This window comes from Armigeres subalbatus, chromosome 1, assembly GCF_024139115.2.
Source record: "Armigeres subalbatus isolate Guangzhou_Male chromosome 1, GZ_Asu_2, whole genome shotgun sequence".
In the NCBI taxonomy this organism is placed as follows: Eukaryota; Metazoa; Arthropoda; class Insecta; order Diptera; family Culicidae; genus Armigeres; species Armigeres subalbatus.
This window is the reverse complement of record NC_085139.1, coordinates 245,867,213-245,882,435: the sequence shown is the minus strand read 5'-3', so window position 1 is coordinate 245,882,435 and position 15,223 is coordinate 245,867,213. Positions and strand designations below refer to the sequence as shown.

Genomic DNA, 15,223 nt, shown 5'->3' with positions numbered 1-15,223 from the left:
GTGTTGGGTCGCAACCCGAGCAAAGTTTGAAATCAGATTGAAATCAAAATTTGCTGTCGTGATGTCAATAATTTTGATTACTCCATTTGATCTCGTTTTGTATGGATTAACAGTTAACACAGCAGAAATAAGAGCATATGTTTACACTACGGAATCACACTGAAAACAAATTTTGCTATCAGTGAAATCAACATGATAACTAAGTTTGAATTCATGAGATTCTTAATTTGATAGCAAAATGAGTATTCGGTTAGATTATTATTATAAGCATTGATAACAAAAAATCAACAGCATATTTTGTTTGCAGATTGCTTTTAAACTTTGTAAATTACAGAAAATTGATTACTCATTATGAAATCATAGATTTCAAAGTTGATAGCAAAATTAGATCTCTATTTGGTATTGTGATAGAAAAATGACAGCAAAAATCAAAAGCATATTCTGCTTTTAATTTGCTAGTGATGAAAATATTATTCTGCATAAAACTATAAATGGTTAGCAATGGGATCGACAATTATTTTTATTATTGATTAAGCATAAAAAAATTGAGTAATTATAAAACAATGTCATTTAGTTCGAGTGTTTGAACAAATTAAAAGTGTGGTTTTAAAACCGTAGTCCATGGGTTATTAAGCACGAAATTCATATATAAAAATCATTCACAAGGATTAAAACATCATAACATGGAACATGTTATTAGCGTCTTTAGCATTACTGATAACAATTTGCATCAGGCGGTTACATCCTTCAGAGGCCTTCTTAGCAACTACCGTTTCGTCATGAAGATGAATTCGCCTCTCCAACAGACGAGCTGAAACATTAGGAACATTAATTATAAATGTTATTTTATATTGTTTAACTATTTGCATACCTTTCACAAACTGCACTTTTTCATCCTCCAATGCCACAGAAACTGCAGGTGGTGATGCTGCTGATGTACATCCTCTATCTTCTCCAGCATTTCCTTCTGTGGCTACGACGTTCACTTTTGGACGACCTTTTGGGTTATTTGAAACCCGTCCGTACGGTTCTGCCAGCAAATCCATCCGGCTAGATAGCGTTCATAAGGAATTTCACAAACATGTAATCGCTATCATGCGCTTCCATTGACATCGTCATAATATCGTCACAATTCGGAAAACCTTCTACATCTTTGAACGGGCTCAGGCAACAGTTTGGACACTAGGGCTTTCTGCAGTTTGGCGTTAGTTACTTTTAGGTCAGTTGTTTTCTTCTTGTAAAATGCCACTTTTACTTTGAGCTCATCGAGTGCTCCTTGCAATTCATTCACTTGGGCATCGAGTTGGCAAACTTTTACTTGCAATCCACAAGTACAAGCTAAAACAATAACACTAGTAGTTGAATAAACAAACAAAAAAGAATCAGTAAAATTACCGTCATTGTTATCTTGCTTGGTGGCATTCTCCTGGTCATCAATAGTACCAGAGTCCGCGATTGTCAATGAGCCGCTAGTTGTTGGTGATTGCTCCTGGTCGTCAATGACATGCGAGTCCGTAGTTTCCGGTGGATCCGTAATAGTTGACTGGTTGTTGCAAATTGTTATTTCGGCATCTGGGCTGGATAGCTCTGTAGTCAAGGTTGTTGATTCAGGATTCTTCTGAATTAACACTTTGAGTTGCTTCCGAGGTATTTCGTCTGATGGGTTCACAGTTTCCTTTGATGTTGAGCTCAATTTACGTTGGTTCGCCTGCTCCATAGTTGCAGCGGATCGCTAGAGAATAAGTGAGGTTATGTTTTTGATGGATCGATAGTTTGTTTTGTAAATACTTACGCTTGATTCACCCAGTTCATATCGCAAAAGTTCGATATTTCTTGCTTTGGCTATTTCCAAAACACGTTTCTGTGTCGCTGTCTGCCGTTTACGGACCATTTTTTTTCGTTTAAAGCACTTTAAAATTTGCAGCCGTCACCAACGAGAGAATTCGCACGAAAGAATTTGACACAACAGACACTTCAGTTTTTTTGAAGTGCGATGCTTATACACGAAAAACTAAAGAACCCAATAACGAGTTCTTTTAAACTTTGTTTTAAGTTTTTAAATATTTTTCTCTTTCATTCGCTTTTGACATGATTGTCAGAAAACGAATAATGAAGTAACCAACATTGCCAGTTCAGTGGAAGAAACTGACAGTTGTGTGAAAAAAACATAGCCGAAAGGTTAGTACCTACATAGAAGCAAATATAATATATTAACAATATAGCTCACTTCATAAATCTCCATATATTAGGCAACGGACAGCACAATCACACCATCTTGCGTCACAAAGGGTAACTAACGCCTGAAAACGATAGCCAAGGGGTGCCATAATTGCAAAAATTACACTTAATTTACAATGTTTAACTATTTGAATTATTTTTTTTTTTAATTTTATTTTCAAACTAAGGTATCAAAATGGGGTCAAAGGATAATTTCTAGCATATTATTTCGACATGTAATACTGCATATTGCATTCTACTTTTAAACACCCCTCGGAAGGTCTCTTTATTACATTGCTTGCCCTTTGTGACACCGCGTCGCTACTGTGTTGTCCGTTGGAATCAGCCAGAGTGAACTATATTGATAATATAGTATATTTGATAGAAGCAAATTAAAACAAGTTGAGTGACTAATAAAGTTCTTTTTAGGTACCTTTAATTATACGTGTACAGTGAAAATGTTTGTACAGTTGTAATTTATTCTCATTTCTGCTGTGTTTGACAAATTTGGAATAAAAATAAGTTAAAGAAATATATATTATTGTTTACTCTCTTTGAAGATAAGTCATTACACAAATATAATAAAGTGAGTTATTGCTAAGTTATTAAAAATAACTGCAATTACCCGAAATGGATCGCCGAGCTCAGCGTCACCATTATATGAGGAATGAATATCGTGGAAAAAAATACGTCCGAAAGGTTTGTTTTTGAGAATTTATATTTTAGTATTACGCTAATCATTATATATCAAACTAATTTTTAGTCTAAACAAAAAAATGTAAATCACATCATAAGAACTAAATTTGGTCCGCGAGATTACTCGAATTACTCCGAAGTGTCAGATGTATCATCAATGAAGGAAACTGATTATTCTAGTGAATCAGATTTTGATGGGTTTGATACTTCGATTGATGATAAACAAGCTGATCGAATTAACTGCTTGGACCAGTACATTCTCAATGCGGAAGGGCATGTGTTGTCAAATAATGTAAATTCATCGCTAGTAAGGATAATCACAGATGTTATTACAAACGAAATGGAAACACAACGACCCATTAATGATAGTAACGATGAAGATGTATCTATGCCCGAGGAAAAAGTACCACGGATCGATGAGAATGCGAATGATACTGAAACAATCAGTAGTCTAGAACCTACAGAGTTTAACGACTTCCAGTCCGAGGTAAAATATACTTCCCGCATGATTTTTCTTATTCATGTAACGTTTTATTTTGTCATTTTTCAGAATTCTTTCAATGCGACTAAAAATCCTTTGAAATTTATGCCTGGGCTTGAAACATCAGATGCCCTGTTTATCATCTTAAATTTTTACATTAGGCATAGACTCACTCAGGAGGCTTTGGTAGATTTACTCAAGCTGCTCAATATTATTACTGGAGTGAAAAATTTCCCGGAAAATTTTGAAACATTCTCAAATGCATTTCCTGATCCGTACGACACTTTTCGAGTATACTTTTGTGCAAATTGCCAATGTGAAGTTGGAAGCCAAGCCCCCCCTAAGGGTATCATTTGCTCTGTTCCTGGATGTAATTCCATGAATTTTGATTTTTTTGTGGTATTACCTATCGAAAAGCAACTACAAGAAACGGTTCGAAAATATAAAGTGGAGATAGAAGAATACGAACAATCAGTTCATGAAGAGAATATACCTAGCTGACATCAGTCGAGGATAAATGTGTCGCAAACTGACCACTGAAGGCGATAAATACATTTCTATCTGTAAACACGGATGCGATGGTGCAGCAGCTTACCGATGGACAATAAATAAACCGTGTTATCCCATTTTTCTTGTGATAAACAATTTGCCCTTCGGCCACGTTTCAGCAAGAACAAAATTATTTTAACCGCAGTTTGGCTGTCCAAAGGAGATCCGTACATGTGTCTCCTTTTCAAACATTTCTGTAAAGAAACCAGGCGTTTGAGACATGGAATGGAAGTTGATTAAATTTTTTTATAAAGTTATATTGTTACAAGCCTGTCTGGATACAATCGCTAGGCCAAAGGTTCAGGGAACAATCCAATTTAACGGCAAATTCGGTTGTTCAACATGTCTGCACAGCGGTAAACTGACGAACGGGAATCAGATACGGTATCCCTTCCAACACTCGAAGCAGAGGGAGTCCGTTGAAACCCAAAGGTTGATGATGGAAGTTCATGAAACAGGTGTACCAAAATATGGTATGTTCTGATGTTCGTACCAGACTTTGATGTAATACATGGTAAAGTTAATGTAACACGAAATACTTGACTTAAGTAATTTATTCGACATTTATTTTAGGTTTTCCTCCTGACTATATGCATGGCGTTTTATTGGGAGTAATGAAAATGATGTGGGATTTTTTCACATGTACCTCCAATCACCAGAAACCATTCTACGTGGGACTTCAACTGAAAGAGGTTGAAAAGCGTATGATTAGTATTCGTCCACCAAGCGCCTTTCCTCGATATCCTGGAAAACTTGAAGACATCAAAAAGAACAAAGCTACTGACTGGGAACATATTTTATATCACTATTTCTTCCCATGTTTCTACGGTATCCTACCGCAACCTTTTTTGGACCACTTCATGTTGCTTTCATCGAGCGTTTTTAATTTACTTGATCTACATCTTTCGCCTGAGAAAATTGACTCCTGTGAAACATCTATCAACAGCTTCGTAGCACAATTTGAAAAGTTTTATGGTGAAAATAACATGGTATTCAACGTTCATTTATTGACCCATTTATCTCAATGCGCTAGAAACTTCGGCGCTCTTTGGAACTCTTCTTTATATCCATACGAGAGTGCAAATGGGATGATACTTAATTATAGGACAGGTAACAATCATCCGGTGGTTCAAATCACCAAGAAATACGTAATGCATAGGATTTGCCAAAACTCCAGAATTCCGGAGACATCACCGGCTTATACTTGGCATTCTGAAATCTGGAATTCAACAAAAAAGCAAGATCTTCATTTTGATAGGCGATTTGTTTATGAACTTTCACAAGACGTTAGCATTGACGATTATATTGAGCAACGTGAATTTAGCTATCACGATAGAATCCATGTTGGAAACATACAGTACCGTACCCATAAGTCATGTAGGGATCTGGGATATGATGATTCATATGTTTGCATTTATGGAGAGTTTTTCCGCATAGAGCAAATATTAACAGACACAAACAGTGAAACATATATTGTTGGCTTGAAACTGATCACATGTAAATTATTTGACAATATGTTTACGTATTCAATAAGTGATTCTATGGTACCGTCAACTGGGGGGAAGATGATCATTGAGGTGAAGATGATCATTTGATGTGTCAGTCAAAAGTGCCAAATTGTTTTATGAAACGGTAGTCAACAATATTTTCAGTTCAAGTAATGTTACCGCTAGGTAGAAATCCGAGTTTTTCGATTATAATCATAAAAATGTATTTTGTGGAAGAAAGAGAGAGATAGTCATAATTGACACTGACAACGTTTCAAATATTGACTTCGTAGACTTCTTTACGTAGGAAATTCAACATTCATACAAATAACCTATTGTATTTTGACTACTAGGTCATAATGATTTTAGTAGAGCTGTCTTGATCAACTTCACCCCAAACCAGATTACTCAAAAAATGTGTGATAATTTAATTTATTTTAATAAATGCGAACGCATTTCAGAAAACTAAAGTTGTTGATTATTGCAACGTATAGCAGTACATGTTTTGAAAATATTTATTTCGATTTAAAATGTAAACACACATTGTTATTGCATGTTTTGTCTTAAAAATGATCATCTTCCCCCCAGTTGACGGTACTGAAAAAAACAACTAAACATTTTCGGCAATGTGTAAGTGTCGAAATTAAACAGGATCAAAACGTCTTAAAGTTTATTTCCATGTGTAAATTTATCACTCAGATTGACTAACAATAAATAAAAGTGAAACTTTAAAAACAGTACTACACATATCTTTTAATAATATATTCATTCTAACCGAAAACTCAACATACAGATTTGAAACCAAGCTCGAAAATCAAATGAATCCCATTTTTTATAACATCACTTTTGATAGTCGACAGCATAATTTGATGTAAAGCTGCTATCATTAGGATAACTGAAGAATGCACATTGAAAACATGTTTTGATATCATTTTTATTGAATAATAATTGACATCAAATTTTGTTTTCAATATAATCTCAACAGCAGAGCTTAATATCAATTTGCTCTCATTTTGTTAACCGACTTTGCTCGGGAATCGCCCAGCCTGTGTAAATCTTATTGGAGGGGGTCGCGTCTTATCAACATCAGGGGTTCTCAATCTAGGGTACATATACCCCTGGGGGTACCTTCGCTGGCCCCAGGAGGTACCTCGAATAAAAATGCGTGATGGCGGATGTATTACACTATTGCTGTAAAAATAAAAAAAATGATACAGTTTTGATAATTACAATTTTTTTATTCTAAATCTTTGTATTGTATTGTGCTTCCAGTTGAAAACCGAAATGAGCTCTCACGACGATTGAGTTTTTCTTCTTCTTTTTGAGCTTCTGAACAAAAATCTAGAATCAAAAATTTCGAAAGTCTCAATTTGAGAGACGTGAAGACCCTTTTTCAAAAAGCATAGTAGCTGCATTGCAGGCAGCAAGAGGCTTGAAAGCCTCCTTCTGCTTCGAAAGCCTACTTCCATGCAACTCGAAAATTCCGAGAGGCGGCGAAGACGCCTTTCAAAAGGCTTCGAAGCCTTCTTTCATGAGGCCGCTATAAGTTAAGTGTTTGCCAAGGCTAGGACTAAGCATGCAGTGCAGACTTACCTTAATCTCATTCCAGGGACTGCCTAGCCTACAGATTCTACTGATATGACGGCCTCTAGCCGCCGGATGGTGGACGTCGGGTTCACCCTGGCCCAGTACCGATGAAACGAATCAGCTTTGGGAGGGATTTGCACACCCTGCACTCGCGGAAGGTCGAGGAATCCAGATTTGGGAAACGTTTTAGGAACTTCGGCTTTGGCCACACTTGCCGACACTGTCACAGCGGCGGGTTCGATGCACGTGCCTGTCGCTAATTACGAATTTCACAGTTAGTGACTCAATTTTACGGCACTGTCACTTCGAGGCGATTAACTACCGCACTTGGGGTCCGGACCGGACGGACACTCTCGGTTATCGACCAGTCACTCCGGCCAACGTAATGAGGTTTCCAACGGGCTTTCACATGTTCACACGCAGAACACTTCGAGCTTTGGGCTTCGCGGTTACCGACAATCGACACGGTACGTCTATATTCAACGAGCACCAAGAGAACTTCTCTTCAGTCCCGTAGTGTAATGCGGAAGCCCGGTACTAAGCTTGTTCATTCTCCCTTCTCTTACATCTTCGCTCCGCAACACAGGTTTAGTACCTCGGGAGGCTGGGTCCAACGTTTTTCCGACGGCGTGTGTGAGGCAAGATTATATAAGCTAGAATTACTAGCTCCTATATATTCCCCGGGGCTCAATAAAAAATGTATGCAATACATTTTTTTTGAATAAATATAACCTGCAAACAAAGCAAACAAAAATAACGATAACATGGTAAAATAAATAACAAGAAAAAAAATTAAACGACTCTAGTGAGTCTACAAACTCAATTCTACTACCTTGGTAAAACCAAAAACAATCGGAGTGGATTTTCCTTTTCAATGGACAAATATTTACTTTCTATCGGGTTCATGCTACTTACATTATGGAGTGTGATATCTACATCACACAAGTCACTACGCTTTATTCAACATGATTCCCTAGTTTAAATATATTCCCTAGAAAAAGACACACCTGAATTCTGATGAAATCGAATGACTATTCTTAGGCCAGCCATTAAACTTTGATCATGAATGATAGTGAGGTCATTGTACAATACTCGCGAGATTTTATGAATGAGAGGCACTATCGGCTTCATGAATTATGGTTGTTTCTCCTATGCTATTCCTATTTGTTGGGCCTTGGAGACAACAGAGAACGCGAAACGTGGTCGAAACCAGCGAAAAGGGGATGAATAATCCGAGTAATACGCGAGACTTGAAGAAAACAAAAAAGCACGTTTTAATTATTTCGAGTTCAAGTTACATTTGACATTAATTACATACAGTGATACCAGAATATATTATTCAGTGTCATTATAGTAGTATTGGGGGATTCATGTAGCACATCCAACATTCCTACACTCCTCCTGGATGAGTGCTGAATCCACCTATGGCTTCCAATCCAACACGTCTTACGAACTGCTTCATTATAGTTGGCCCGACGGGCTTTGTCAAAGCGTCGGCAACCATTCGATTAGTCGGACAGTATACAATTCTTACAACGTTCTGCTCACATAGCTCACGGACGAAGTGTCGTTTGGTGTCAATGTGTTTAACGCGACCACTTGCCCTCTCCGCCTTAACGAAACTAATACACCCCTGATTGTCTTCCGTAGTTGGCTCTATTTGGGGATAACCTAGCTCCATCAGCAGACGCATCAACCATATCGCTTCTTGACTTGCCGACGTGAGCGCATTGTATTCCGCCTCTAGAGATGAGAGTGCGACCGAACCTTGAGCCTTGCTCATCCAGCGTAGTCCCCAGTCCTTCGTTGAGTTGAGATACTGAAGAATACGCTTTGCTGCAGACCAGTCCATATTATTTGGCTGGCTTACCTTCCTTCCTAAGAGACCTACACTCAATGACAAGTCTGGTCTAGCATTGACGGCTAGATACAGTAATCCTGTTGTGTATCATGTTTCCATCGGTGTTTGTACTGGTCGCGAATCTTCCATTTTATACTTCCGGAGCAAACTTTCGATGTACGGGGTCAATCTCAACGTGTAACATCCATCTTCCTTTAATATATCGTAACCCAGGAAGTGCCGAATAGCGCCAAGCGACGTCATTCCGAACTTTTGACGCAAGCAATTGAACACTATATCGATTTCTTCATTATTTACGCTTCCGATGATCAAATCATCGACATACCAGTACATAAACTACAATGTCACCGCGGCGTATGTACAAACACGGATCCGAGTCACAAGGTTCGAATTTCAATTCCAGGAGTGCTGCATGTAGAACTTTATGCCAACACCTCGCCGACTGATGTAATCCATAGATGCTTTTTCGGAGTCTGCACAGTTTTCTGCACAGTTTTCCTTCCCTTTCTTGACGAATCCTGGAGGCTTTTTCATGTACAGCTCCTCCTCGATTGTACCGTTGAGGTAATCTGTTTTCACGTCGTATTGCTTCAACTCTAACTGCTCCTGTCTAGCAATGGCCAGTAGCACGCGCAAAGTTGTTTGTCGCACACTTCCGTATAATCCACTCCGGGAAGTTGCGTATAGCCTTGGGCTACTATGCGAGCTTTGTGCTTGACTACTCTACCAGCATCATCACGTTTCAGTTTTATACACCCACTTCGCACCGATAGGTTTCTTTCCGGAAGGTAGCCGCACAAGCTCCCATGTATTGTTCACTGCATGAGCCTCCATTTCTTTGATCATAGCGCATTTCCACTCTGGAATCACTAGCGCCTCTCGAAAATCACATGGTTCATCAATTGACACTTGTCCCACCACAAAGTCATCGTATCGTCTCGGCAATACTCCGCGGCCGTGACGTTCTGCTCTGTCCAAAACTTGATCTCCAATTGGATCGTCGTCGAAACCATAAAAGTCAATCGACTCATTCGCATCATCATATATTGATTGCTGTTCTTCTTCGCGCACTACCTTCTCATTACTCTCACTCTGAATTAGCACCTCCGTTTCTCATTCTTTTGTAGGTAGCGTTACTGCTCCTCCTGGATCCATTGCGGAATCTTCCATATACTCGGAGCCGTTGTCGAGTTCTAAAAACTTCGCGTCGCGGCTGATGATAACACGATTTGTGACCGGATCGAGAAATCGGTAGCCCTTGTAATTACCCGAATAACCGATGAATATTAACTTTGTGGCTTTGGGATCGAATTTATTTCAGGGATGTAGACGTATGCCTCGCATCGGAATATCTTCAGATCAGTCACATCCGGAACTGTACCCATCCACAGCTCATACGGGGTTTTATCGACGGACCTCGATGGCAACCTATTCTGAACGTAGTTCGCTGTAAGGATGGCTTCACCCCAATAGCTGTTTTTGCGCTCCGCTACTCCGTTTTGTTGAGGGGAGTAGGGAGTGGAAAACTGAGATTCGATGCCCTCGAAACGGTAATATGCTACCCATCGCCATCGCCATATGCTACCCATCGCAATTTACTCCCATGACAATTCCACTTCCGCTATCAGAAGACTTTGTTTTTGATCCATTTGCCAAGGTCACATCAACCACAACACCGCTTTTGTACTCCGTGAAAAACTCGCGATCATTCGTCATGTGGCACGTACATACATCCGCTGTCTATCATCCACGCTCCGGAGATAGAGCCACAAGCCACGAAGCACACGACACCGCATGCGATATCGTCAGCCACGACCCGCTTAGCTTTCAGTTTTCACTTTCTTCGCTTGTTGTCCCGAAGCCGGTTTCTTATTCAATTCGGTTGAGTTTTCACTGTTCTTCATCGCCAGATACTTGCGACAATTTCTTCTAAAATGTCCCGGCCGTTGGCAGAAGATACAATTTTTCTGTTCATCTTTCGATTTTGCTTCAGCCTTGTGCACTTTTTCTTCTTTTCTGCCACTGCCGCAATCCGTACTGCGTTTTTGACACTCGTCGCGCAATCTTGCAATCACCATGTCCATGGCTACCGACTACCGGTCCATGGCTACACGTCGCTAACCACGCAGTCTGCGGAGGGTCCGCAAGTCATCTTTCACCTGATCGATCCACCTTGCCCGCTGCGCACCTCGCCTTCTTGTGCCCGTCGGATCGTTGTCGAGAACCATTTTCACCGGGTTACTGTCCGACATTCTGGCTACGTGCCCGGCCCACCGCAGTCGTCCGATTTTCGCGGTGTGAACGATGGATGGTTCTCCCAACAGCTGATGCAACTCGTGGTTCATTCGCCTCCTCCACGCACCGTCGGCCATCTGCACCCCACCATAGATGGTACGCAGCACTTTCCTTTCGAAAACTCCAAGTGCGCGTTGGTCCTCCACCAGCATCGTCCAGGTCTCGTGTCCGTAGAGGACTACCGGTCTAATGAGCGTTTTGTAGATTGTCAGTTTGGTACGGCGGCGAACTCTATTCGATCGGAGCGTCTTGCGGAGTCCAAAGTACGTACGATTTTCAGCCACTATGCGTCTCCGAATTTCTCTGCTGGTGTCATTTTCGGCAGTCACCAGTGAGCCCAAGTACACAAATTCTTCTACCACCTCGATTTCGTCACCACCGATGCAAACTCGCGGTGGGTGGCTCACATTTTCGTCTCTTGAACCTCTTCCTATCATGTACTTTGTCTTCGACGTGTTGATGACTAGTCCGATCCGCTTAGCTTCCCTCTTCAGTCTGATGTAGGCTTCCTCCATCTTCTCAAAGTTACGTGCCATAATATCTATGTCGTCGGCGAAGCCAAATAGCTGGACGGACTTATTGAAAATTGTACCACTCGTGTTAATCCCTGCTCTTCGTATTACCCCTTCCAAAGCGATGTTGAATAGCAGACATGAAAGACCCTCACCTTGCCGTAACCCTCTGCGGGTTTCGAAGGGACTCGAGAATGCCACTGAAACTCGAACTACGCACATCACCCGATCCATCGTCGCTTTGATCAACCGTGTCAGTTTATCCGGAAAACCGTGTTCGTGCATTAGCTGCCATAGCTGGTCCCAATCGATTGTATCATATGCGACTTGTATTCGCGGCATTTCTTGGCGAATGGCGAACACCTGGTCTGTGGTAGAGCGTTCACCCATAAATCTCGCCTGGTACTGCCCCACGAACTCTCTTGCAATTGGCGTTAGTCGGCGGCATAAAATTTGGGAGAGTACCTTGTAGGCGGCGTTCAGCAATGTGATTGCGTGGTAGTTGTTATAATCCAGCTTATCGCCCTTTTTGTAGATGGGACACACGATACCTTCCATCCACTCCTGCGGCAGAACCTCATCCTCCCAAACCTTGGTAATCACCCAGTGCAGCGCTCTAGCCAGTGCCTCACCACCGTGTTTAAACAGCTCTCCTGGTAGTTGGTCAACTCCAGGGGCTTTGTCAGCTTTTCCATCCGGCCGATCTCCTCCTGGATTTCCTGGAGATTCGGAGCCGTAAGTCCTGCGCGCGTGCTCCTAGGTTCATTACCATACCGCCACCGTTGTCTGCCATATCGCCATTCAGGTGCTCTTCGTAGTGCTGCCGCCACCTTTGGATCACCTCACTCTCGTTCGAAAGAAGGTTCTCGTTTATGCCCTTACACATATCAGGCTGTGGCACGAGGCCCTTACGTAAACGGTTCAACTTCTCATAGAAATTTCGTGTGTTATTAGCGCAGTACAGTTGCTCCGTCTCTTCACGGTCTCGATCTTCCCGCTGGCGCTTTTTCCTCCGGAAAATCGAGTTCCGAGCCCGTTTAAATCGTGCCTCGTTCACCCTCGTACGGTGTTGCAGCAATCTCGCTCATGCTCCATTCTCCTCTTCCACTGACTGCTCACATTCGCCCTCATACCAGTCGTTTCTCTGATCCGGGGGCACCGTGCCCAGTACAGCGGTTGCGGTGCTACCAATGGTGGACCGAATATCTCTCCAGCCATCTTCAAGAGACGCTGCGCCTAGCTGCTCTTCCGTTGGGAGTGCCATTTCCAGCTGCTGTGCGTATCCTTGGGCTAGTCTACCGTCTTGTAGCCGCCCAATGTTAAGCCGCGGCGTCCGAATTCGACGCGTGTTGTACACCGTCGAGAGTTTTGAGCACAGGCATATTGCAACGAGGTAGTGGTCGAATTTTATATCCGCACTGCAGTATGTGCGGACGATCGTGATATCGGAGAAGAATTTACAGTCGTTTAGAACGTGGTCGCTTTGGTTTTCCGTGTCTAGGTTAGGTAATCTCCATGTGGCCTTGTGGATATTTTTGCTTCGGACTACCATTCCGCGGGAGGCTGCGAAGTTTATTCATTGTTGGCCGTTGTCATTCGATACGGTGCGCAGACTATCCGCTCCGATGACCGGTCTATACATTTCCTCCCTTCCTACCTGTGCGTTCGTGTCGCCGATGACGATTTTGACGTCCCGCAGTGGGCATCCATCGTATGTCTGCTCCAGCTGTGCGTAGAATGCTTCTTTCTCGTCGTCGGGTCTCCCTTCGTGTGGACAGTGCACGTTTATGATGCTATAGATGAAGAAATGGCCTTTTATCCTCAGCTTGTACATCCTTGCGTTAAGTGGCTGCCACCCAATTACACGTTGGCGCATCTTACCCAGCACTATGAAGCCGGTTCGCAGCTCGTTGGTGGTGCCACAGCTTTGATAGAAGGTAGCCGCTCGATATCCGCCTTTCCACACTTTCTGTCCTGTCCAGCAAATCTCCTGCAGTGCCACGACGTCGAAGTTACGGGGATGTAATTCATCGCTAGGATAGCATGCGTCAAGTACTCATTAAAAATCGTACCGATTTTCTGTGACAATCGTACCGGTTGCTGATTGGTTGGAAATGACATTCGATTACTTCGATTGACGGTGGCGCGTTTTTTGTAGGGCAGCAGGGTTGAATAGATTAAGAATTGTTGATTTTAGGCATTATCATTCACTTTTCTGTCTTTTTAGATCTAAAACTCTTTTTTTAATTAGCGAAAAACTTCTCTCTGTTAGTCTTTCGCTTCTTTTACATAAATTATGGATGGACTAATTAAATTTATTATAATTAATCACACTCTGTATCAGAGAGATGGGAACAATAAAACAATGTATTCCACTTAGCTGCGCTTGCTGCTGTATGTAGTAGCAGTTATAACAATAGCCTGCTTCACTGACGTCGCCAGAAGCAGCTACTTCTCTCGCCGACAGCGATCGCCTTGGATCCGTAGGTAGGATACGCACCACACCACACAATAGCACTCGTACTACAGAATACAATCCGCGATGAGACACAGAACACACGTCTGGCTCGTACAAGCTATCGGCACGGAAAGATGAAATAATTTATGTGTACGCCGGTGTGTACTCTATGCTCGTTTTTTGACTCGTGAGCCCAAGAACACGAGCTCATTAACCACCTTGATTTCGTCACCACTAATATAAACTCTTGGTGGCTGGCTAACGTTTTCTTCTCTTGAGCCTCTGTGCGTTTAAAGAACTCGAGAATGCCCTTGAAGCTCGAACTACGCACTCGATCCATCGTCGCCTTGGCTAACCGTGTCAGTTTATCCGGAAGTCCGTGCATTAGCTGTCATTGCTGGTCTCGATTGATTATATCATATGGGGTTTAAGTTGAATAGATAATGTGTACGCACGTTGCGTTCGCGGCACTTCTGCAATATCTCGTCATCTCGTCCATGGTAGAGCTGAAAGCTGAAACAATATTATCAACGAACTGAAAGCTAATAGTGGAATGTTCTCTTTCCAGTGCTGCTCATTCCAATGAGCATCCTGTAAGTTTTTTAAAATAAATATCTAATTTAGGCGTCAATTTGTTTTCTATAAATTAAATTGAATTCAATCTCCTTCTTGCATTTTATTTCCTGTTAAACAGAAAGCCCACCAAGAAATAATTTATCATTAGAGCGAATCCTACCCAACCATTCCATCCATTCGATTTCTAGGTCACACAATTTACCCGTTACTTTTCCGGACCAGAACACAGCGGGAAAAATAAAGTGGAAAATTTATTTCCGTTTCAACCTACACCTTGATAGCGGTGGGGATGCACCCCTTTCCAGCGTTTCGCAACGTCGATTAACTTGATTTATGAAAGCATTTTATCGTGCTCACCGACTCTAATGGTCGCTCTTCAGAGGAGTGCCTGACAGCGACGAACCACAGCGCCATCTATCATTTGTCTCCTCAGATGAAGTCCATTCGCCATCGTGATGTTGCTACTGCTGCTGCTGCCGCTGCTTCCAGAGTTTTATCATTCTA

General features: G+C 41.8%; 4 protein-coding genes across 10 annotated transcripts in view; 3 read left to right on the top strand and 1 right to left on the bottom strand.

Moving 5' to 3' along the window:
- The window catches only part of LOC134206338 (diacylglycerol lipase-alpha), a 351,723-nt gene that overhangs the window by 301,477 nt on the left and 35,023 nt on the right, over positions 1 to 15,223 (top strand). The gene's annotated exons all lie outside the window — the stretch shown is intronic.
- LOC134212401 (uncharacterized) lies at positions 164 to 2,174 on the bottom strand. Of its 2 annotated transcripts, XR_009979265.1 has the most exons (4): positions 1,793 to 2,174; positions 1,396 to 1,732; positions 872 to 1,338; positions 164 to 811 (listed from the first exon to the last, which is right to left on the bottom strand). XR_009979265.1 is itself a non-coding variant. In XM_062690212.1 (3 exons), exons 1-3 carry the CDS (start codon positions 1,889 to 1,891, stop codon positions 1,127 to 1,129), a joined length of 648 nt encoding a protein of 215 aa, XP_062546196.1. In that variant the 5' UTR covers positions 1,892 to 2,174; the 3' UTR covers positions 164 to 1,126. The 2 variants fall into 2 exon arrangements, 1 of the variants encoding a protein (XP_062546196.1); XM_062690212.1 differs by having other exon boundaries at positions 164 to 1,338.
- On the top strand, positions 2,557 to 3,910 carry LOC134212398 (uncharacterized). Its single transcript, XM_062690197.1, has 4 exons — positions 2,557 to 2,646; positions 2,778 to 2,916; positions 2,981 to 3,400; positions 3,464 to 3,910. Exons 2-4 carry the CDS (start codon positions 2,848 to 2,850, stop codon positions 3,893 to 3,895), a joined length of 921 nt encoding a protein of 306 aa, XP_062546181.1. The 5' UTR covers positions 2,557 to 2,646; positions 2,778 to 2,847; the 3' UTR covers positions 3,896 to 3,910.
- Positions 4,152 to 6,735, top strand: LOC134218809 (uncharacterized). Its single transcript, XM_062697732.1, has 3 exons — positions 4,152 to 4,457; positions 4,517 to 5,487; positions 6,703 to 6,735. Exons 1-3 carry the CDS (start codon positions 4,427 to 4,429, stop codon positions 6,733 to 6,735), a joined length of 1,035 nt encoding a protein of 344 aa, XP_062553716.1. The 5' UTR covers positions 4,152 to 4,426.

Coding starts and splice junctions, on each gene's coding strand:
- LOC134212401 (XM_062690212.1), bottom strand. CDS start 1,891: ATGGTCCGTAAACGGCAGACAGCGACACAGAAACGTGTTTTGGAAATA. Junction 1,733..1,792: donor ATGAACTGGGTGAATCAAGC/GTAAGTATTTAC, acceptor CTTATTCTCTAG/CGATCCGCTGCAACTATGGA. Junction 1,339..1,395: donor CAAGCAAGATAACAATGACG/GTAATTTTACTG, acceptor TTATTGTTTTAG/CTTGTACTTGTGGATTGCAA.
- LOC134212398 (XM_062690197.1), top strand. CDS start 2,848: ATGGATCGCCGAGCTCAGCGTCACCATTATATGAGGAATGAATATCGT. Junction 2,917..2,980: donor GAAAAAAATACGTCCGAAAG/GTTTGTTTTTGA, acceptor ACTAATTTTTAG/TCTAAACAAAAAAATGTAAA. Junction 3,401..3,463: donor TTAACGACTTCCAGTCCGAG/GTAAAATATACT, acceptor GTCATTTTTCAG/AATTCTTTCAATGCGACTAA.
- LOC134218809 (XM_062697732.1), top strand. CDS start 4,427: ATGTTCGTACCAGACTTTGATGTAATACATG. Junction 4,458..4,516: donor AGACTTTGATGTAATACATG/GTAAAGTTAATG, acceptor CATTTATTTTAG/GTTTTCCTCCTGACTATATG. Junction 5,488..6,702: donor ATTCAATAAGTGATTCTATG/GTACCGTCAACT, acceptor TTGTGCTTCCAG/TTGAAAACCGAAATGAGCTC.